At 45.9% G+C, this 19,845-nt stretch overlaps 1 protein-coding gene across 3 annotated transcripts in view; it reads left to right on the top strand.

Annotated features, from left to right (window-relative positions):
• Window positions 1–39: 39 nt before the first annotated feature.
• The window catches only part of MAP1A (microtubule associated protein 1A), a 42,543-nt gene continuing 22,737 nt past the window's right edge, over window positions 40–19,845 (top strand). The window contains exons 1-2 of one of the 3 annotated variants that reach the window (XM_015873214.2): window positions 40–216; window positions 3,687–3,788. In XM_015873214.2, the coding sequence (XP_015728700.1) occupies window positions 57–216; window positions 3,687–3,788 (262 nt within the window). In that variant the 5' untranslated portion in view covers window positions 40–56. Of the gene's footprint in view, window positions 217–3,686; window positions 3,789–14,696; window positions 14,837–16,481; window positions 16,697–19,845 lie in introns of those variants that run through there. The other 2 variants (XM_015873213.2, XM_015873215.2) reach the window with 2 other exon arrangements.

The raw sequence follows: 19,845 nt of genomic DNA, 5'->3' as shown, positions 1-19,845 counted from the left end.
GCTTTAAGAGCCGCTCGCCAGTCCCGGCGCGCTGCAGCGGCGGCCGTCGCGTTACCATGGAGACGACGGCCGTGCCGGTCGCTATGGAGACGGCAGCGCCCCGGCCGCCGGGCGCATCGCGCTGCGGGGCGGCGCGGAGACACGCGCTGCTGGCGGTGATCGGACCGGTCGGAACCGAGTCGGAGCGCGGGGCGCTGCGAGGAGCCCTGGAGCGCGGTGAGGAGCGGCGGACGAGGGACGCGCCGTGACGGGGTCTCCGCCGTTCGCCGTCCGCCGCCGAGCTGCCGCAGAGCTCCGCCATCCGCACGGAGGGGCGGCGTCCCGGGCGGTGGGACGGGACGGGATGTGATGGGACGGGATGGGATGGGACGGGACGGGATGGGATGTGATGTGATGTGATGGGATGTGATGTGATGGGATGTTGTGATGCGCGGGGAGCTCCGTTCTGCGGGGCGGCACCGCGCGGAGCCGAGCGCTGCAGATCGGGGGGGGGATGGAGCTCGCGTGGCCGTGGCCCTGCTGAGCGCTGCGGCTGTTCGGAGCACAGACGTGCTTTTTTCCCCTCTGTTCTGCACGTTTCCCCCCATTTCCCGCCTCCCTCGTGGCTCCGCAGGTCGGGGCTCGTTTTCGTCTTGCCCGACCTTCGGCTCGTTGCGGGCTCCGTCGTGCGGGGCAGCTCCCCGCAGTGCGAGGGCGCGGAGCGACCCGCGGGACCGCGACCTGCGGGAGGACAAAGCGCAGCCGCAGCGGGAGGGCGAGGAGCTGCGCGGGGCTCCGCTGTTGTGCCGCTGTTGTGCCGCTGTTGTGCTCCCCGTGCCGGGGCGGCGCCCGGGGCCTGGCAGAGGTCCGTCTCTGTACAGGGGAGGTGGTATTATATAAAGCGACGGGCACCCGCCGGTGGGGCGGAGGCTGCAGCTTCGTGGCTGTTTCTAATGGTTCTAAGGACGGACCATCGTGACATCAGCGCCTCAAAGGTGGGAGAGACGGTGTCCCGTCCTCAGCGGTGTCCTACACCGGTAAAAATGAAATAATACCTCCGGAAAGTTTGTATGTGCTTCTCTCCTTTCTCACCATTTCCAGGGTAAATTGGTTTTAAGTACCAGGAAAGATAAATGCAGGTTTTGAGGTGCGGACTGTAAGCGGCGCAGCCCCGTTCTGCGGTCAGCGCTCTGCCGGGTGCCTCCCGAGTCCTATCGGGTGCAGATGCACGTGGGCGAGCATCCCCTGGCAGCAGCTTCTTGATGGCAAGCAAAACTGGTCCAAAACATTGCATGCTACACATCTAGGTTTTTATTTATAGGTTTGTCTTAAGAATAAAACAGTTCTTGGTTTGCCTTTGTTCTTCTGGCTGTTGTGCCCTCCCTGAGCAAAACCTCAGGAGGAGGTTCGTGGAGGGTAAATGAATGTATCCCTTGTTCAGGCTGAACCAGAAAACTCACTTTCCCCATTTTCTTCTTATAGCTTGATTCAAAGAAATTGAATAACGCATATAGGACACTGCAGGGGAACCTGCTCGTTTCCACCCTTACTGCTCCTGATGCAACGTCACTGTATCTGTGGCACACTTGAATACCTATTCTAAAACGATGTCCAACAAATACTGGTCTGATTCTTCTGTTCCTGTGTAACTTTTGTCCTGATCTGAAATATTATTTGAAGTAGTATAAGAAGAAAATACCTGATCTTAAAACCCAATTATCTTGGCAGGAAATTAACAACAAAACAACAAAAAATATTACAAGGGTATAATGAAAGAGGTGGGAAGCAGACAAGTCCCATGGTATGTTACCCAATCTGTGCATGTAAGAAAAATATGCACACTTAGAAACCCTGTTATGGCACAGTCTGCAGTCCTACATCAGCAGACAGGATGCTAATCAGCAAGGACGTTGTTCTGGCTGTTGTACAATGGCATAAATTGAAACAGGCAGGTGGGGATGGGTAAGAAGTGATTTTAGACTGCCTGGAAAAGAAAAAAACTATTGCATAAATTGTGGCAATAATGAGTGAAAGGAAAATTTCATTTTTCTTTGCTCTGAAAGAGTATATTTGGCTGCATTCTGGAGGAAGTAGAAGTGCCTCTAATAGCATCAGTTGCTGCAGTTGGACTCCAGGACTCTGACACAGCAGCTCGAGTCAGCAGGATGTGTCCTACAGCGTGCTGCTGTGCCCTGCTCAGGTGGAAATGCTTACAGACACTGCAGTAAGAGGCACTTGTACTGGACACTAACTTAATCTGTCATGCTTTCCAAGAGTATTTCATGGGAAAACAGTCTTTTCATCTTTTTCCTTCCTGTTGTGCTATTGTTTTGTTGTGCATTTTACTTGTTGCTATCCTTCACTAGCCTAAAAGAAATAGGTGCTCTGCAGTGCTGAAGGTGGTGGAAAGTTTCTGGATTTTCAGAGGGCTTAATGTTTGTTTGTTTTGTGTACTCTGTTGTGCAACTGTATTACTCCGTGGTTTTGGCTGTCATCAGAAAAAAAAATCCTAAGACAAACATTTTCACAATTTGCTGTGAATTCTTGAGACTACTGAAGTGCAGTGCAGTGACCAGGTGATTCCATCCTGTATCTGTGCTGAACGTTGGAGCTTGTATCCTAGAAAATACTGCTTTCCACCAGTAGCCTTCAGAAGCTCTTGTGCAACATCAGGTTGCTGTGCTGGAGAACCAGAACTGCGGTAACCGGGATAGTATCTGTGAAAAGTGAACATGCTTCACTCCTAAAGAAGGCAGAGATTTGGCAGAGAGGGCACACCTTCAGAAAATGGTGGAGTAACTCTCAACAAGGACCTTAAAAATAAATACCAGGGCTGAGATCTGAGGAGCTCTGGTTAACTCCTGCAAGTCTGTGGTAGTGGTCTTCAGCAGCCATGCTTCTGCAGCCAGCAGCATATAGAGGTTTGCAAAGTGATTCATGGTGTAGTTCCATTATTGTTCATGGCACCACAATGCAATATTGCACCACTAAGGAGAAGCTGCTCCTTATTAGCCTGTGAAGTTCTGATTTGTGGTGTTTGGTGTCATTCAGAACGTACAGCTGCTAATGCTAAGGTCTGAAGGTGACTTCCCAGCATGGCATGGTGCCACTTGCTCTGGGAGCAGACACTGTTTCCTGCTGTGATATGAATACGATTAGCTTACTAAGCTTATGTAGATTAAAGGACAAACCCAAAGGGTCTCAGTAGGATCAGGGGCTTTGAGGGCATGATTAGGCAGAGGGAACTGGGGGCAGGGGGTTTCTGTGACTTGACGGATGCACAGGTTCTAAGGGCACAGAAGCTGATGTGTCTGAGCTGTTTAGTAGTTTAACTGCCCAGTAGCTCATCTCTGTTAGTGACCAATGCTGGATAATACAGAACATGTAAAGCTAAGAGAGTATTAACTTAGGCAAGTTAATAAACTTTTAACTAGAGCACTTTAGCCATCATCACTTATGGTTCTTCTGTTTCACTCATGTGAAACCTAGGCTATAAAAAGAGTCGCTTAATGCATGTACTGAAGGTGTAGGTGTTTTATACAAGGGAAACAATTTATGGCCCTTTGCTTTCAAAGACTTTTTCTCAGCATTAACCATCTTATTTTGGAAGACCATTGCTGCTTCCTGTGTGTCCTGTTAACTTGTGTCTCCACTTCTCTTTCTGTATTTATGTAACAACAACTCGTTATTCTTTCTCTGTTGGGCAGGAATTCGCTCCTGGAATATTAACCCTTTGTTCTGTGATCTGAATCAGCAACTGCGACTCTTTGTAACCCGGCACCTGGCCCAGTTTTCTTCAGAAGTCAGAGGTTGGTTTTTTACTTTATTTGCATTAACTTTTATCTTTTTTGTATTTGAAAAGATATAGAATAAAGCTGGTTTTGATTTAGCATGACAAATTCATGTGATGAGTTATTTGAGTTATTTGTCCAGGATTCTGTGGGCAAACACTAAAGAAGAAAAAGAATCTTAAGGGATCTGTTGGATGCAAAGAATTTAAGTTGAAATTACTACTGAGAATAGAAGCATGAACTGCTGTGTAAGAGCCTACAGACCTTCTGAATACATTCATTATTATTATTATTATTTTCAGATGGGAAAACTGTTCTCTTAGTGGCTAACTGTGAAAGAAGGAAACCTAAATTGAGAGGTCTCTTAGCTTACCTGTTGCTCTTCTTAATATGGAGAAGGGAAATCTCCCTCCTTGCAAAGCAGTACAAACATAATGATTTTCTTTAATTATTATTAAAATACTCTGTATTAAACTTATCAACATATAAAGAGCTGAAGATCTGTCTGAATTGGAAGCAACCATGACAGAGGTTATGGTACAAAGGTACCCACGGTGCCTTCTTAGAGCAGAACATTCACTCAAAGTTCTTACCTCAGGGTTGAAGTATCTGGATTAATATTAGCAGCATGTATCCTCTCACTTGAAACTTCTCTTTTTCCTGCAGAGCAAGGGATGATAAATGCAATGCCAGTCTGTAAAGAAGGTCATAGGAGGGATCCAGGGAATCACAGGCCTATCAACCAGATGTAAATGCTGATGATCAAGTCAGTAAAATGATAATAAAGGACAGAATTGGTGTCCACCTGAGAATAGTCACCACTGTTCCTGCAAAGAGAAATCCTGCTTATCAAATGTGTTGAATTTCATAGAATCATTAAGGCTGGAAAAGACCTCTATCATCACCTAGTCCAAACATCTGCCTGCCACCAATACTGTCTGCTAAGCCATATCTCTGAGTACCACATATTCCTTTTCCTTAAACAGCTCCAGGGACAGTGACTCCATCACTTCTCTGGGCAGCCTGCTCCAGTGTCTGACTACTGTGAGAGTAAGTTCTTCCTAATTTCCAACCTGGACCTTCCCTGGTGCAACTTGGGGCTATCCCCTCTAGCTCTGTCACTTGTTACCTGGAAGCAGAGGAGGGCCCCCAGCTTGCCACAGCCTCCTTTCATGTAGTTGGAGAGAGTGTGCTTTTTTGGTGGTGTCAGCAAACACAGGTAAGTGTTTTGGAAGTCTAAGTCCCTGAAGTCTGTTTAAGGAATCCTACTGGCTGTAGACTAAGGAGCAATATCTCAGTATGCAAAAGATACTGAGAGCAATGGACAAATGTGTTGTAAATAGTTACCTCCCTCAACGGAGGCAGATTGCTGGTGGAGTTCAGCAAGGCTCATGCTGCTCAATAGAAGCACAGCTACTTAAACCTTAGTGGGTGAACATGAGTAATGAGGCAGGTTTGATAATCGGAAGTTATCCATGGTATTAGTGCCGAGTCCTGACAGAAGAATTTAAGTTGTCCAAGGGAAACATTCATATATAGAAACACCTGCAAACCTGGCTTCAAATATGAAACGATGAGTTCTGAGATGACCATTTCCGCTGAGGAGTGAAGTCCTGTATCACGATACAGTTCAAACAGTACATTTCTATGATGGCATTCCCCTATAACAAAATATTATATGCACTGCAGTTACTGTTACAACTTCAAAAGTGATATTACAAACACACCGTTTTTGATCAAACTGAATAAACTAGGCAGAGGAAAGCAGCTCTGATCCTGGGTGTTGCGGGAGTAACTTTTGGCATGAATTCCAGACACACTTAGTGTGAATAGGGCTATTGTAGCTGAGATGGGTTACAGTGTAGGCAGAACTGCCAATGTTTTTGGTAAGCTGAAACAGGACAGGCAACAATTTATCTAAAAGCTGCTTATTTCTGTCCTAACTTCTATTTACACAGCCATCCCCAAGCAGATAAACGTCTGGACCCATAACAGATCTTGCTGACACACTTTGTTTGTCTCATGTGGGCCTGGTGAACAAAGGTACGCCTGTTCTTCAGGAAGATGCTGGTGTGCTTCTGTGGGCATCTTCCTGAAGGACCTGCTTGTTACCTTGTAGATGTGCGGGAGGTTGGTGTAACAAACAGATATCTGGTAATTCAGCAGCTTTGGAAGCCTTCTGGTTGAGAAGAATAGAGGAAATAAGTAAGTGGTGGTTAAATGCCTCTTCTCTGGGAAAAAAAAAAATGTAAGTCTTACAGCTGTTGAAATCCCTGCTAGCAGTGGGTAATAGTGATTAAATCTCTTACCATGCTGCTCTTGGGTATTGTGGTATCACTAAGAATCAGGATCATATTAAACAACCTGGATTGAGTAATAGTGCAATCTCAGCTCTGCATGTCTGATTTCACTGAGGAAGTTGAAATTGTTTGTAGATATTTTTAATGCCGAATTGGAGGTTGACAGCTTAATGTGTTACTAGGTATGATTTAATGCATTCTTCAAGCCCCTCTCCATTAGCGCACATCTGCAGAATTTGGTACAGGACAACAGATTTGCACTGCCTTCACACAGCTTCTCTTGCTGTAGTTGTCATGTGGGAAAGGAAACAGGCGTTTGGCCTTCAGTTAGGCTGTAACCCAGGATTTAATTATGGGGGGTGGATCTTAAGCATATACAGACTTCTGGTGACTGTTAACAAGAATCTGTGATTATGTTATAGTTAGGAGGAGAATATGGGAATGATAGCTGTACCAGAAATGCTAAATCATGGCCTTAAGCAGTGATGGGGCACCTGGTGGGAAGGCAGGGCCAGCCCAGGGGAGTCGGACTGAGTGAGCTTTAAAGGTCCCTTCCAACTCAGAGGATTCTATAATCACTGGCTCTGGGAGTTTTCCTGATGGAAAGCTGAGTTGGCTGCAGGGGCTCAGTGTCACATACTGAGTGGTGTGACATTGGTGAACACCCTGTTCTGTGGTTCTGACAGCTGGGTCATTTCAAGGGTTGCAGGCACTGCTTTTAGCGCCTTATGTAAGATTTTTGGTTTTGGATTTTTTTGTTTGTTTGTTTTTTGTTTGTTTGTTTTCCTCAGCAGACTCCTGCTATCTTTGTAGTGTGTAACCCATTTAAATTCTTCCTATTCACCTAGAATAGCATTCTTTTCTTTCTTTGACTGTCTGGCCTTATTCTCTTATCTATACTTTGTTGAACTGTATATCCTATTTAAATAAGTGTTTAGCAGCTCTGAGCAGGATGGCCAGGTAAGAAGAAAGGAGTGTGACTCCATTCAATATCTGTACAAACAGGAAAAAAGGAAAAACAAAACAAAAACCTGTTGAGGACACCTTTTTCTTCACTTGATGAAATTAGCAGCTTGCAATCATTGTCTGAATGATCTGTGTGCTACAGAACAGTTACCAATAACTACCTAATCTCCAAGATAGACATCATGCTTCAAGTAACTGTGCCCTTGTATCTGCTCCACACTTTGAGTTTGTTTGGTTTTGGGTTTTTTTGCAGTGCTACAGTGACATTTCTCTGACTTGACAAAGGCAGTGTTCTCCTGGTGGCTGTGTGCATTGTAGGCACCAGAGGTGCAGCGACACTGACCCCTAACACTGTCTGCTGCTCTTTGGAGAATTCCATGTTTTTTGCGTTTTGTAGTAACGGTGAAAGCAGATACAATTCTTACAAGTTAATGCAAGCTCTGGGTGACTGTGAATGTTGCTGGGATTCTAACATCACTGGTATGTAGAGATTGATAACAGAAGCTGTGCTGATGTATTTTTAGCATATTGTTATGGCTGCACGCCCCCTTAGTGCTCCTACCTGCAGTGGCTTTTCCAGTCTTTGTGAACTTGCTCAGATAAACAAGATGATGGGCAAAATGGAAGGAGGATTAAGGAGGAAAATAATCCTGAACATGTGATAGTCCAACAGCTGTGTATAAATATGTTCTGGACAGAATTCTTGGTCTGCTTCACTCTTCTTCAACTGTCTGCTGTTTTAGCTCCTCAGATCTTTCTTTGCTTTTAAAATTCTTAAGTACTGGCATGGGCTGGAGGGGACAGCCCCTGCCCAGCTGCTCTCAGTTCCTATTTACCTGAGTGGAGCACTTCAGCGGTTGAAGATAAGTGGCTTAGGATGCTCTGTGCCCACCTCTTCCTCAGGCTGGGCAGGCAGAGCTGAGCCATTCAACTTTTACTCTGCCTGCACTAAATACATCTGGAAAAGAAAAAGCAGAGAAACCAAGCAGAACTTCTGAGCCTATCTTCCTAAAGTAGAAGACATCACAGCTTACAGACAGCAAAAGTAATCTGTCTGTGCTCCGGCATAGAGTGGAGCAACTAGGAGCATTAATGTGCAAGGGAGTGAGCCGTGTCATCAGCTGCCCATACTTGCATCTCTGTAGTGCTGTCAGGCTCTCAGCCCGCATCATGAAAGTATTTGTGGCATTCTGCTGCGTCCAGCTTGGATGAAAAAACAGAAATCCCCTGAAATCTTCTCTGGGATCTCAGCTGCTGTTTCAGGAAGTAAATTTTTCCACTAGGTACAGATTCAGAGGAGTGAAAAGCAGCGTTGGAGGATCCTGATAATCCTATTTTTCTGTGAGATTAATTGTTGTCATGTGCTATTGTAATTTTAATGCCGTAATTCCTACCTCCTTAAAAAGCAGATGTCCCTGAGTCTGGCTCTGTTCCAGGATTTTGCCTTGCCCTGTTAACTGTGGCATTGCCGGAATGAAGCTGCTTTTCCTCTCTGCAGATACGCGAAACTGCAGACTGGAGGCACTGTTCTCCTTTCCTGTTCTGGTGCTGCTTTGTCTGGGGATCTGAGATGACACGTATTCTATTTGACGCTGAGAAATTCTCACAGTCTTTGAAGATCATGAATTTTAAAGTGGACTTAGCAGATGTTGTTAAAGGTGCTGAGTCTAGAAGCATTTGTCTGTTGAAGTAGCAACTGGCCTTTGCTGCTTGCTTTGAAAACTTCAGGAGGCTGAGTGCAAAAATAATCAGCTTTTCCTTATTTCTTGGTAGAGCGAATGTGGTTCAGCATTGGCTCCATGTTGCACTACTGTTCCATCTGTAATTTTTTACTTATTGCCTTACCCTGCTAGTTTGTCTGGAGCAAGAAGGGAACTAATGAGTCAGTTCCAAAGTTCAGACCTTGAAAAATTAAGACCACTGCAGAAGAAAGGATATTCAGTCTCCAACGAAACAAAACAACACATTTTAACACTGTATATTTGATTATAGACTGTTGTGACTTTTTTGCTGTGCAGACCTTTTGAGGCTTTTGTTCTCTACTCTTTTGCCCCAGAAAGAACAAATTATCTGCCATTGGTCTTAACTGTGAGGTTTGCTCACAGTTCACTCACTGCTGAAGTGTGATCACTGCAGTCAGATACTGCTATGACTGAAATCCTGGTCAATGCAGGTAATGGTTGTCCTCCATCCCTCTCCTTCCCTTGCTTGTTTAAGGCTGGTGTGTATGGAAAGCTTATTAGCAGAACTGTAATTGCAGTGCCAGTGGGCAAATATCCCTGTGCAAGCAGAATATCTTCACAGATCAAACTGTGTTGACGTAATTATTTAACAAACAAGACTTACATGGATATCTTTTGTACTTTCAGCTCCTTCTTATTCAAAATAACAAATCTGGCTGAGAGTTTTGTCTCTTTCTGCCTTCTGAACTCTCCAGTCTTTCCTGTCTCCTAGATCATGGCTACCAATCTTGGAGCAACTGCAGTCATGAATTCACTGCTAGCTTTTCTGAAGTCAGAACTTGCCATACTAAATTACTACTCTTGCTTCTAAATCTGAATGTTGTGGTTCAGTGTTGCTGGCAGTTTGTATAATTCAAATTCTAAAATCACATATGGCATATATGGAGGCAAAGAGTAAATGGTTTCATCATGACACTGCTTTTTGAGCTTTTCCTGGGATGTGGAAGAAGCGCATCGTACTGAATCAGTTTTGCTGCTTTATCTTTCATATACGAAGAATCCAGGTGCCAGGCTCTGACTGAATGGATCCAATGAGAAGATCAACCCTTGAAGTTGATAGAAAAAGAGAATTAATGATGAAATTGTTGGGAAAGCATTGGTTCTTTGTTGGGGATGCATAGTGAAGGAAGCATGCTGTCATTGCTTTCTTTTCTTTAGTGCTTCTCATCCTGGTGGATGTGGATATTGTCTTGCTTTGTTTATTTCCAAAAATAGAATTGCTGAGAAATACTAAATCTATACCAGTCAGCCCTCGAGGTAGTAGCACGTGAATAACTGATCGTTATATCTCAGTCTTTTCTTAAATGGATTTCTCATGGTTAATAACAAAAAATGAGGATGGGAACAAATCCTGAAAGAACATAACAGGGTTATATTTGATTTCAGATGACCTCTGCTCAGCAGTTCTGTTCATAGCTTTGTAAGTTGAAGCCTGTTCTGGATCTTGTCTGCTTCCCTTTGGCAGTGGCTGCTGTGGAAGTTGGTTACAGCTGCTCACAATGTCAGTTTGCTTTCACCTGGGTGAATAGTGCAGATTTGACCTAATGTTACTGCTTTGCTTCTGAAATTTTGTTGAATAATAACAATTCTACAGGAAATTCTGCAGTAGACATTTTGTCTCTTGTGAAGAAGACTTGCATAGGATTGCTGCTCTAAAGATGAGATTTACTTGCACTTTTATTCATATTTCATGGAGATGAATAATTCAGAAGTGGTTATTGATTTTTCCTTCCATTTGTTTCTGATCTCAGATTTCATCTGAGCTGCATCCTTGCGCTGCAGTGCTGATCTCATCCTGCAGGAGGACATAAAGTGGGAGAGAATGGTGTCTGAAATGGATGTCCCATTTGATCTCTGATTTCGGTTTAAAAAGTATTTCAAGTGTTTTTCTCCTTTCTTGACTATAGTAGACCTTACAAGCAGCAAAGAGCTGATGTATGGGAGATTGGTAATCACAGTGTGAACCACTGATTAATTAGCTGGGGCAAGTGTGGGGTCAGCTGCGGGAGCACAGGTGAGAGTAATGGAGCTGTGCTCCCGGGAGGGCTGGAGCTCGACTCCACCTCCTCTGAGACCTCATTTAAGGGCTGACCCTCACTGGGGCAGCATCTCTTGGAGATTGCTTGCTAGTGAAGATTGCCCCAGCTCCTTCAGCTAAAGCATCATTGCTGGTGAGTTCCCCTTTTACTTATATCTTCTGTGCATTTGTTACCATCCTTGTAGTTACCACCTATACAGATGATAATGGTAATATCCCTACTGTGCTCGCAATCTACTTGCACTGCACCACATGACCTATGTGTTCTTGCTTTCAATTTGAACTGTGCCTGGGAGAGCAGTTCTGTAATCTCAGGACTTGCTTATTTCCTGGAGTATCTCTTCATATTTGTTTTTCTTGAATTTCTTTGCTTGTCTTCACAGTGAGATTTATTGTGAGATAAGCTTGCATAGAACACCACTCAAATTTGTGTGAAAACAAGTTATGGGGTCTGTAGTTTCCAGGAATATGACAGCTACTCACTTTATGTTGCATAAAGAAAATGCCTGTTTCAACATCTCAATTTTCCTACTCTGAATATGCTAAGAATCATCATTAATCAATGTATGGTTTAATAAGAGCTGTACCTTTTTAAGAGAGTCCTCTATAGCCTTGCCTTGAGTCATGTAACAACAGTATGGTATATTGCAAACTTTCCAAAGTGTTTTGTTCTGAGAGTTCTTCTTGTGCCATTGCAATTTTAAGAACTTATTGCACTTCTTTCTAGCCTTTGTTTGAGGTTGGCTGCCAGGTGCAGCTTCTTATTTCAGTTTGCATTACCTTCACAGTTGCCTCTGATTGTTTCTGGTTTGCCTCCTAGGATCCATTATGAGTTTGTCAGAGCTGTCCTACAGGTATCCTCTCTGTAAAGCAGCATGGCATCTGTTAGATGGATAACTAACAGCATCTGGTAAATCAGTGCCTTTTGACTGACTGTCCCCTTAAAGATGTTAGCAGCCTTTCAGTCTCTGTTCAAGCCTTAGAAACAGAGTTGGAAAACGTGAGTCCCCAGGATCCTTCTTGGATTAAATGGTGCCTATTACAAAAGATTAGTGGCTGGTTCAGAGAGAGAATGGGATCTGAGACAAACCTGTCTGGAATAGGAGGGGAGGGATCTTGCCCCCAGTTTTGCCTCTTGTAGCTTCTCTCAGGTTGCTTTGGTTGTGTGCCTTTGTTACTTCTCAGTGCTGGATTGGTTTATACCTTCTCTGCTCTTCTGTACATCTGTTGAGATACATGAAAAGCTTTGCTGTGCCTCTGTCTGCAGAGTCTTGTGGGTGTTCAGTGAGGACCAATGCTGACAAAAGCTGCTGAGTGAGTACAGCCAGTGTGGGTGCTGCACACATAGAAGGCACAAGTTCTTCTTCAGGTAGGCTTATGCTGCCTACAGGAAATGTTTGGAACAGTTTTTCCTTGAAATGACTAGGGCCTGATCCTAGCACCTCCCTCCTCTCTGCTGCATTAAGCTGCCCTCTGGATGCTGCAGAGTCATCCTCAAGCAGGAAATGTGCTGGTTCCTGTTGTGCCCCAGTATTTGCTTCAATCCCTTTCTCCTGTGTTTCTTCTGGTCTTTCAGTACTACTCATGATTGCTCCAGTTCTGCAGCCTTGATTTTTAAAAACCTCTTTATCCTTTCCATTGAGAGTTCTAGTCAGGTCATCTGTTATTTTCCCTAAAGCTTTTGAGTTGCTGAGTTAAATTAAGATAACCGTTTTTGAAACCCCATTTTCTGGGACAAGTGAGACCAGAGTGTTGCCAAAGAAAACTCCCAGGGCTGGTGAGTTTGCTTCAAGTAAAAACTGGAGAAGAGACTTATAATGTGGATTCAGAAGGACTGTCATTAAGGATGCAATTGACAAAAAGGTAAAACCTCGTTTGGTGAAGAAAATGCTTAGCAGCTGAATGTAATGGATGATGTGGGTTACCCACCTGTGTAAACTTCCCAAGTACCACAGCAAGTTAAGGTCTATAGCAGGCTCTTCTCAGTAGCTCAGCTCCCTGGGCCCTCAGCTATTAGAAAGACTGAAAGATTACTATCAAATCAAGGAAAAGTAGCCTAATTCTGCAGAGCAGTTGAAAGAAGAGAATAATTCAAGCCTCAAAAGCTTCTTGAGGTCTAACAAGGTGTCACTCTATTTCAGACAGATAGTTACACCAAGCAGGCAAAAGGGCAAAGTAAATCTTCAGAATGTAGGAAATTGTAGAGAATGAAAAGGTGCCAATATGTTAAAATAAGGAAACGAGCTGGAAAGAGCCATGAAATAATTGCACAGAAAGATTCAGGAGTACTGAGCAGGTAAATGAAAAAAGAAATTCCTTGTAAAGCCCCACAAGAGTAAAACTCATTGTACCTGAGCAGAAATAATGATAATGAGGAGGATTTTAAACATTATTTGTCAGGGTCTTCAGAAAACTGGTGGTTTGTTTTGGTGGTGGTTTTGTGGTTTTTTTTTTTTTTTTTTTTTTTTTTTTTTTTTTTTGGAAGTGAACAATCAGTGGAAGTGTCATTAAGTGGGAAGTGAAAGAAAAACTCCTCTCACAGGGTGGATGCAAACAAATTCTTGCATAGTTCTGAAGTCTTCTCCATACAGAGCACTGCCCCTCCTCTTGGACAGCCTTCTGTAAGGAGACCTCATAAGCTGAGACGTGGGCTAACAGAGGTTAGAATTCAGTGTATTGAGAGCTCCATGCTTTTCATTCAGAGTTTTGCTGGCATCATCAGGTGGTGGTGCCCCTGCTTTGGTGTTGGAGCTGCCAGGCAGAAGGCTGGGATGTGCCAGCGGTGATGGAGCAGTTCAGCAGCATGGGGCTGTTTTTGTCAACATGAAGCTGAAACTTGTTCATTGAGAGCATTTTAATCTTTGGCCTTTTTAAATAGGGGTGAGGGTGTGTTACCTATTTAAAGCACACACACACAAAGATCTCAGATATTAGACTCCAATGTGATAATTTTTCCAGAGGTTCACTGATATTTGCTGATGATTTGCATCAGCCAGAAGCTACAAGAGAAGGTTCTCATTTGTTTTAAAATTCAGTGATATTTCTGTTCCTGAGCCTTCCATTCTCTCGGGGAGCCCTTAAAAGATCAGTAGGTTGGTCTCTGTTGTAGGGTGGGTAAGATCTCTCCAGCTTTCTTAGTTAATTCTAAAATTTAAGAGTAAGGTGGGATCTTGTGTGAGGCAAGCAGGACACTGGTGGTGGTTTTAGCGCTTGCTATGAAAATCAAGTCACTACTGGCAGCTCCTGTGCCAAGCAGTAACTATGTGCCATGGAGCCTTCCAGTGCTGGACTGACAGCTTGAGCCGAGCAGGGTGGGACAAGGAAGTTTCCCTGCATGATGCCTTGCAGGTCCAGTGAGCCAGGGGGCTCTGGTAATGGTTAAGAGTTGAGTTACAAGGTTTTTAGTTAAATATTTAAATAATTTTCTGAACGTTGTGCTGGAAGTAAAATGCAGAGGTCAGATTGTTGGCATTTTTGTGTTACTCATTCGAGTTCTGTTTATCATTTGAGTGGGATTTGGAATTGACTTTGGCATGTCTGTATATCAACAACCAGTCTGTGGTTGTGCGCTGCTGGTGCGGCTATGTCAGGATGCTGCACCTGAAGGCCTCACCTCAGGTGAGGTGCGGAGTGCCCCTGCTATGGGGCGCTCAGTGAGGAGCAGCCCGTGTGCAGGCAGTTGCGGGAGAGAATATTCTGCTAAGACGAGAACTGCGTGCAAGAATCCATCTGCTATCACGTATTCTGGGGCGTCAGCCGAAGTTCCGGTGGTCACGTTGGCCCAGATTCTCACGGTCAGAACTCTGCCTTTCTCAGCACGGGAGCAGCACGAGGCTGGCTGGCTTAGAGCACCGACGTGCTGCCTTTCTCTCTGCGCGAGGGTTAATGCAGCCCCGCGGCGGGCGGGGGCCGGGCGGCTCCTCCCTCGGTTCTCCCTGACACAGCAGCTGCGCGCCGCAACCCCCGGCGTCCGCACCGTTGCGGCTCTCCGGGCATCCGCCGCTGAGCCGGGACACGATGGTACGTGCGCCGCCCTTCCCGGGGGCTTCGGAGCTCGGGCGGGCGGTGGAGGCTGCGGGTCCGCGAGGAGCCCCTCGCGCTGCTGGGCAGTAACGCTTTGTTGTCGGTCCGCGGTTGTTTGCGGCTGCGACGGGAGCCCTTCGGTCCGGGCTGCGCGATGGGTGACCGGGGCCGGGCGGCACCCTGGGTCCGCTGCGCGCTGCCCGTGCCGGCGGATATCTCCGCACAGCCCTCCGCAGGAGATGCGCTTTTCCACCCTCGGCCGCTCACCTCACTGGGAGCGGCGGAGAGAGAGACTGGGCGGTGATGGAGAGGGGAGACTAATGGCCGGAGGGCGAGATGGCCGCAGGTGGAGCTCGGATTTATGGTCTGCGTGGGGACATCGCCCTTCTCGACTGCTCGCGGCCTGAGCGTAGGAGCGGGCTGAATTCCACGGCTGCTCAGCTGTTCGTTGCGCTCGTGTTATCGGCGCGGTGAAAGAAGCATCGAGATGAATCCAGAAGAAAATCTGGAGGGGGCATTCTGCTTGTCAGGGACCCGACAGGGAGCTGCGGCTCTGCGCCCCGCCCCGGTGGGCGCCTCGGGAGGGGTGAGGGTGGTGGAGGCGTCTCCTGGGCTCTGCCTCTGGGCCCGGCCCGGTGACAGCCGCTGACGCCGTACCCGGTGCTGATGCTGAAATGTGGCCGATGCTTAGCGGGAGGGGGAGGGCTGCTGAGGCTGTTAACTGTCGCCGCTGGGTCCAGCGAAGAGGGGTCCAGGGGCGCTCTTGAAATTCCTTGGTCCTTCACACCCACATGTGAGGTGTTTCGAAGTAGCTGAAGTCTAGTTCCGAGCTGCTCAAAGCTGCGCTCTTCCAGGATGAGAAAGCACAAAGCATCCAAACTTGCAGCTGGGCTGAGGGGGAGGAAAGATCTTTTAGAACATGATGCAGTCTTTCCAGGGCAGCAGAGATGAGATGTGGCCAGGAGTGAAGTGAGTGTTTGTCCCAGCAGGCTGTAGGGAAGCTTTTTATGCTTTAGAAGTGGAAAGAGCCAAGTGCTTTCTTTTTCCTGGTAGTGGTTCTTTGTTATCCCCAACCCTGCTGTGGAAGGCAGCTTCTCACATTTTGAGGGGGGGAGAAGGTGCGTCATCAGTGGTATGGGGGGGGGGGGGGGGGGGGGGGGTGACCACGGGCACACATTCGGTGTTTTTTTAGGGTGTCTTTGGCATCCCTTAGAGTTGCACCTAATGAACATCTCATTAAAGGATTAAATCATCTGAATGCTATTGCTGACACCCACTGAAGCATTTAAAATAGGGCTTTTTATCTATGATGTTTGGAGAGAGGAGCTGGAGCAGGGCTGGGGGATAACAGGCTGCATGATTGTCAGTATTTCTTCTGATCTCTGTTCTGAGTGCTGCTTTGGTTGAGGGGGAGGAAAGGTGAACTTCAGTGACCAAGGGGAGCAGTTAAAGTCAGCAGCGATTCCAACAAAGGCTTCCTGAATAGAGGAGAGAAGGGCTGCCGTGTGTGGGGGCTGAGAGTGGTCGGGCTGCACTCTCAGTGATGTAGGAAGGAGAAAGAGGAGGGAGCAGGGACATATTTATCACAGTGAGCTCAGAGGGAGGAGCGTGGCTGCTGCACACTCGCACACGCAAGAACACGCACACACACTGCGGCAAATTCTGCAGCTGGTGCCTGCTGGCTTATGACTGCAGAAAAAACAAGCTCCAGTTTAAACTCTGATCTCAGAGACGCGACTGTTTCTATTCCCAGTATCTCTGGTCCCGCTGCGAGCAGCCTTGCAGGCTGGATGCTTCTCCAGAATGAAAGGGGCTCCTCTTTCTTCCGATGAGGCAGGGGACTTTTTGCTGCATAAGGTCAGTATCCTCCCTGTCTCTTTGACTGCTCTGTCTGGTCAGTTGCATCTTGGCCATATGACTGTCCTTATCCTTCCTTCAGCAAGTGACAACAATTGTACAGCAGCTGGGAACCCTTTTATTCTCCCCTCCTTTCCTTTGCTCTGTTGAGGTTGGGTCATTGGTTCTGTAGTAGTTTTGTTCCCGATGAGATAATCCATAAGAGGAATGTCCTATTGTGTCATTTTTGCCATTCTTCCTTCTGTCTGTGTTCCTTAGTGATGTTCTCAGCTGAAATGGGGTTGAGTGATGGACTTGAGCTCAGGGGTACAGGGAGCACTGGCCAGCATGGGCCATCCTTGGTGAAAGTAAAGAAGCTGTGCATGTGATCTAGTACTGCAGAAGGCCTCATCCAAAAGAGGGAGACCAGGCGACTGGGTGAGGATGGGAGAGGAGTTCCTCAGTGTGACATGGCCTTGTGCTCGTGTGTGTTTTCACATGCTGAGCATCCAAGGTAACTCTGGGATGGCTGCATCTCACAGAAGAATAATGGAAACCAAATAAGGATGCAGCAGCATACCTTGGTGGTGTGTGTCAGAGGTTTACTGCCTGCAGCTCGGTGTGCCACGTGTGTTATCACAAGCTTCCATTGATGGGTCAGCGAGAGAGGCCGGCAGGCCTTCCAAAGAATGGCATTTGCTAGGCAAAAGTACGTGGAAAGGGTAGAGAGACAGCAGTCATTCCAAAGGCATGGAAGTGTAACCGACAAGTCTTGGTCTTTTTTTTTCATCTACCAGCTTTCAGGTTAAGAGATTCATTTAAAAGATTTTGCTTGAATAGCTTTTCCACTTCCTTTGTTTCACTGGGATACAGCCATCATAGTTGTGCTATTCTCTGTTAAGTGCCGCTGTCAAATTCTTAACTGAGGAAAAAACTATAAGGAAAAGGCCTTTAATATCTCTGCTTTTAATGTTGCCTCAAGGATGTCAGCCTGTCATTAGGTACTAACACTGATCTTGGAGGAAAAGTGGGCATGTGGTTAGCGATTCACCTCCTGTCTGGCTATAACTGTGTTTGTGAGAACCTCCTAAACAGTGAAGGAGGGCTAACTGCGGTACTCGGGGAGAGCTGAGAGCACTCTACAAGTTGCATAAGAAGTAAATCACTTCAAACAAATATGTGGTATCTTTTTTGAAGAGGCAGCTTGCAGGCTGCTGGGTACAAACACTGTGTGTGTTTTGACTCAGATCCTGACTGCTCAATTTGCACAGGAGATTTAATTGTTAAGAAGATACTTTCATGCTGCTCATCCATGTTCTAAAGCAAAGGTTGTCTACAAAGAAATGGGATGTGTAGGACTGTGGAAGGGGCCTGAGCCTACATGGCTCTGACAGAGCCAAACACATGTGGGGCTCTGGGATAAATGTGCTCCTGTTCTCAGTTCCAGTTTTCCTTATTTTCCCAGGTTTATAAATGCAATCCCTGATCGCACACTGGAGACTGCAAACTGAAAGGTGTGTGGCTAGGTTTGATAGCATTAAGAAGGCACTCCAGTTATAGAGTGTGACTTCAGTGAAGTCAGTGCAGAGCTCCAAGCTCTCCTTGGCTTCTCCATGCTGAACAGACAAAGCCCCGCATTTACTGGCAGAATGGACCAGTGGCCTTGAAGCTCTGTGCCTTTAAAGTAACTTTCTATATCATATTCGTTATCACTGTGCTCTGTGCTGTGAATCAAATCCCAGGAATCCAGATCATGCAGAGAATTTATGAAGTGGTAACAAGATCCAGGAGTGCAGAGTAAAAATGCAGCTAGGATGGGTGTTGGCAGAGGATGGGTGCTCTTTGCGTCCTGACAGAGCTTGAGTAGACCTTGGTGCTTTACCACTGCTGTATGTGCAGTCTGCAGGTGGTTTCATAACCATGTCTTAGAGATTGCATTCAGTAAGTCATCTTCAATACAATCAGCTGAGAGAGAAGAAAAGCTTCTTAGGATGGCTGTCTCTTCAAAGGGACCATCTATCAGTCTGCTGGGGGTGGTGGAGTGAGGACAACTTATGAGTGATGTTTTAAGGTGTGCTTGGGTTTCCTTATGGGGGGGTTTAGTGTACATTTGATCAGCTCTGCCTCCAGCTCCTCACAGATGGAGATAATGCCATTATGCGGAGCTGTGTTCTTAATTTATGTGAATACTTTGCACTATTTCACAGCCAAGGATGCAGGGAGAGCTTGAGTCAGCAAAGCTGCTGTAGGGAACAGAATCTCTCCTGGCTGATTCTGCACCTGGCAAACTAGACAAAGTGTTCATCTTACCTATTAATGCCACTTAGCTGTGGTATAGCTTCCAGCTGAGGGACATTTAACAAATAGTTAGAATGGTAACTTCTGAAAATAGATACAACTGCTTCCAAAGTGAACATCTGCTTTCAATTAGGAGTTCTAAAGTGCCTGGGCTATCAAATTGCTCTTTAGCATAAAAGTGAGACAGTATGTGCAATTAAAAAGCAGTGAGATAGTTGCTATAGTTGGCACAGTGTAGAAATAGAAGTTGCCTGGGAGAGGAGCTGTAGATGGCAAGAAAATATCTCAGGCAAGGCAGGAAAGCATAGTGGGAGTATCTCTTGGGATGTAGTAAATAGCAACTGCCTGCCATGCATATTACGTATTTTTCTCCCACCTCTTGCCTGGTTGCTGGTTCACCATCTTGGTGTTCTGTGAGAAGGCAGTCGCTCCTCTTGTGCAGCCCATCCTTACCCTAATGCACAGCCAGTTCTCCTGAGAAGTAGCAGTGTGATAAGGGAAGTTATTAAACACCTTCAGTTAGATCCACCAATAGAAACCTGAATATTTCTTCACACCTCAGCCCTTTCCATCCTGACAGACCTGACAATGGTCCTTCTGGAAACCATACCAGACTTCTCTTCTTTGCTCCACACCAGATTGTGCCCCTCTTGCACTGTGTTGGTCTCCATACCACTGGTTTTCATAGTAACTCATTTAATGTGCTGTGCTTTCCCACAGTCTTTAAACTCTGTTGCTGTTTAGTTCTTTCACCAAGTTGTCTTCTGACCCCAATTTCTGTTTAGTTCTGTTGATGGTTTTTGTTTTTTTCCCTTTCTTTGTCCTGTCTAGTGTTACCATAATCATTTAATTTCACTCTTTGACTCCGTTCC

Source organism: Coturnix japonica, chromosome 10 (assembly GCF_001577835.2).
Source record: "Coturnix japonica isolate 7356 chromosome 10, Coturnix japonica 2.1, whole genome shotgun sequence".
In the NCBI taxonomy this organism is placed as follows: Eukaryota; Metazoa; Chordata; class Aves; order Galliformes; family Phasianidae; genus Coturnix; species Coturnix japonica.
Note: the sequence above shows the minus strand (reverse complement) of the source record. Positions and strands in the feature narration are given on the sequence as shown.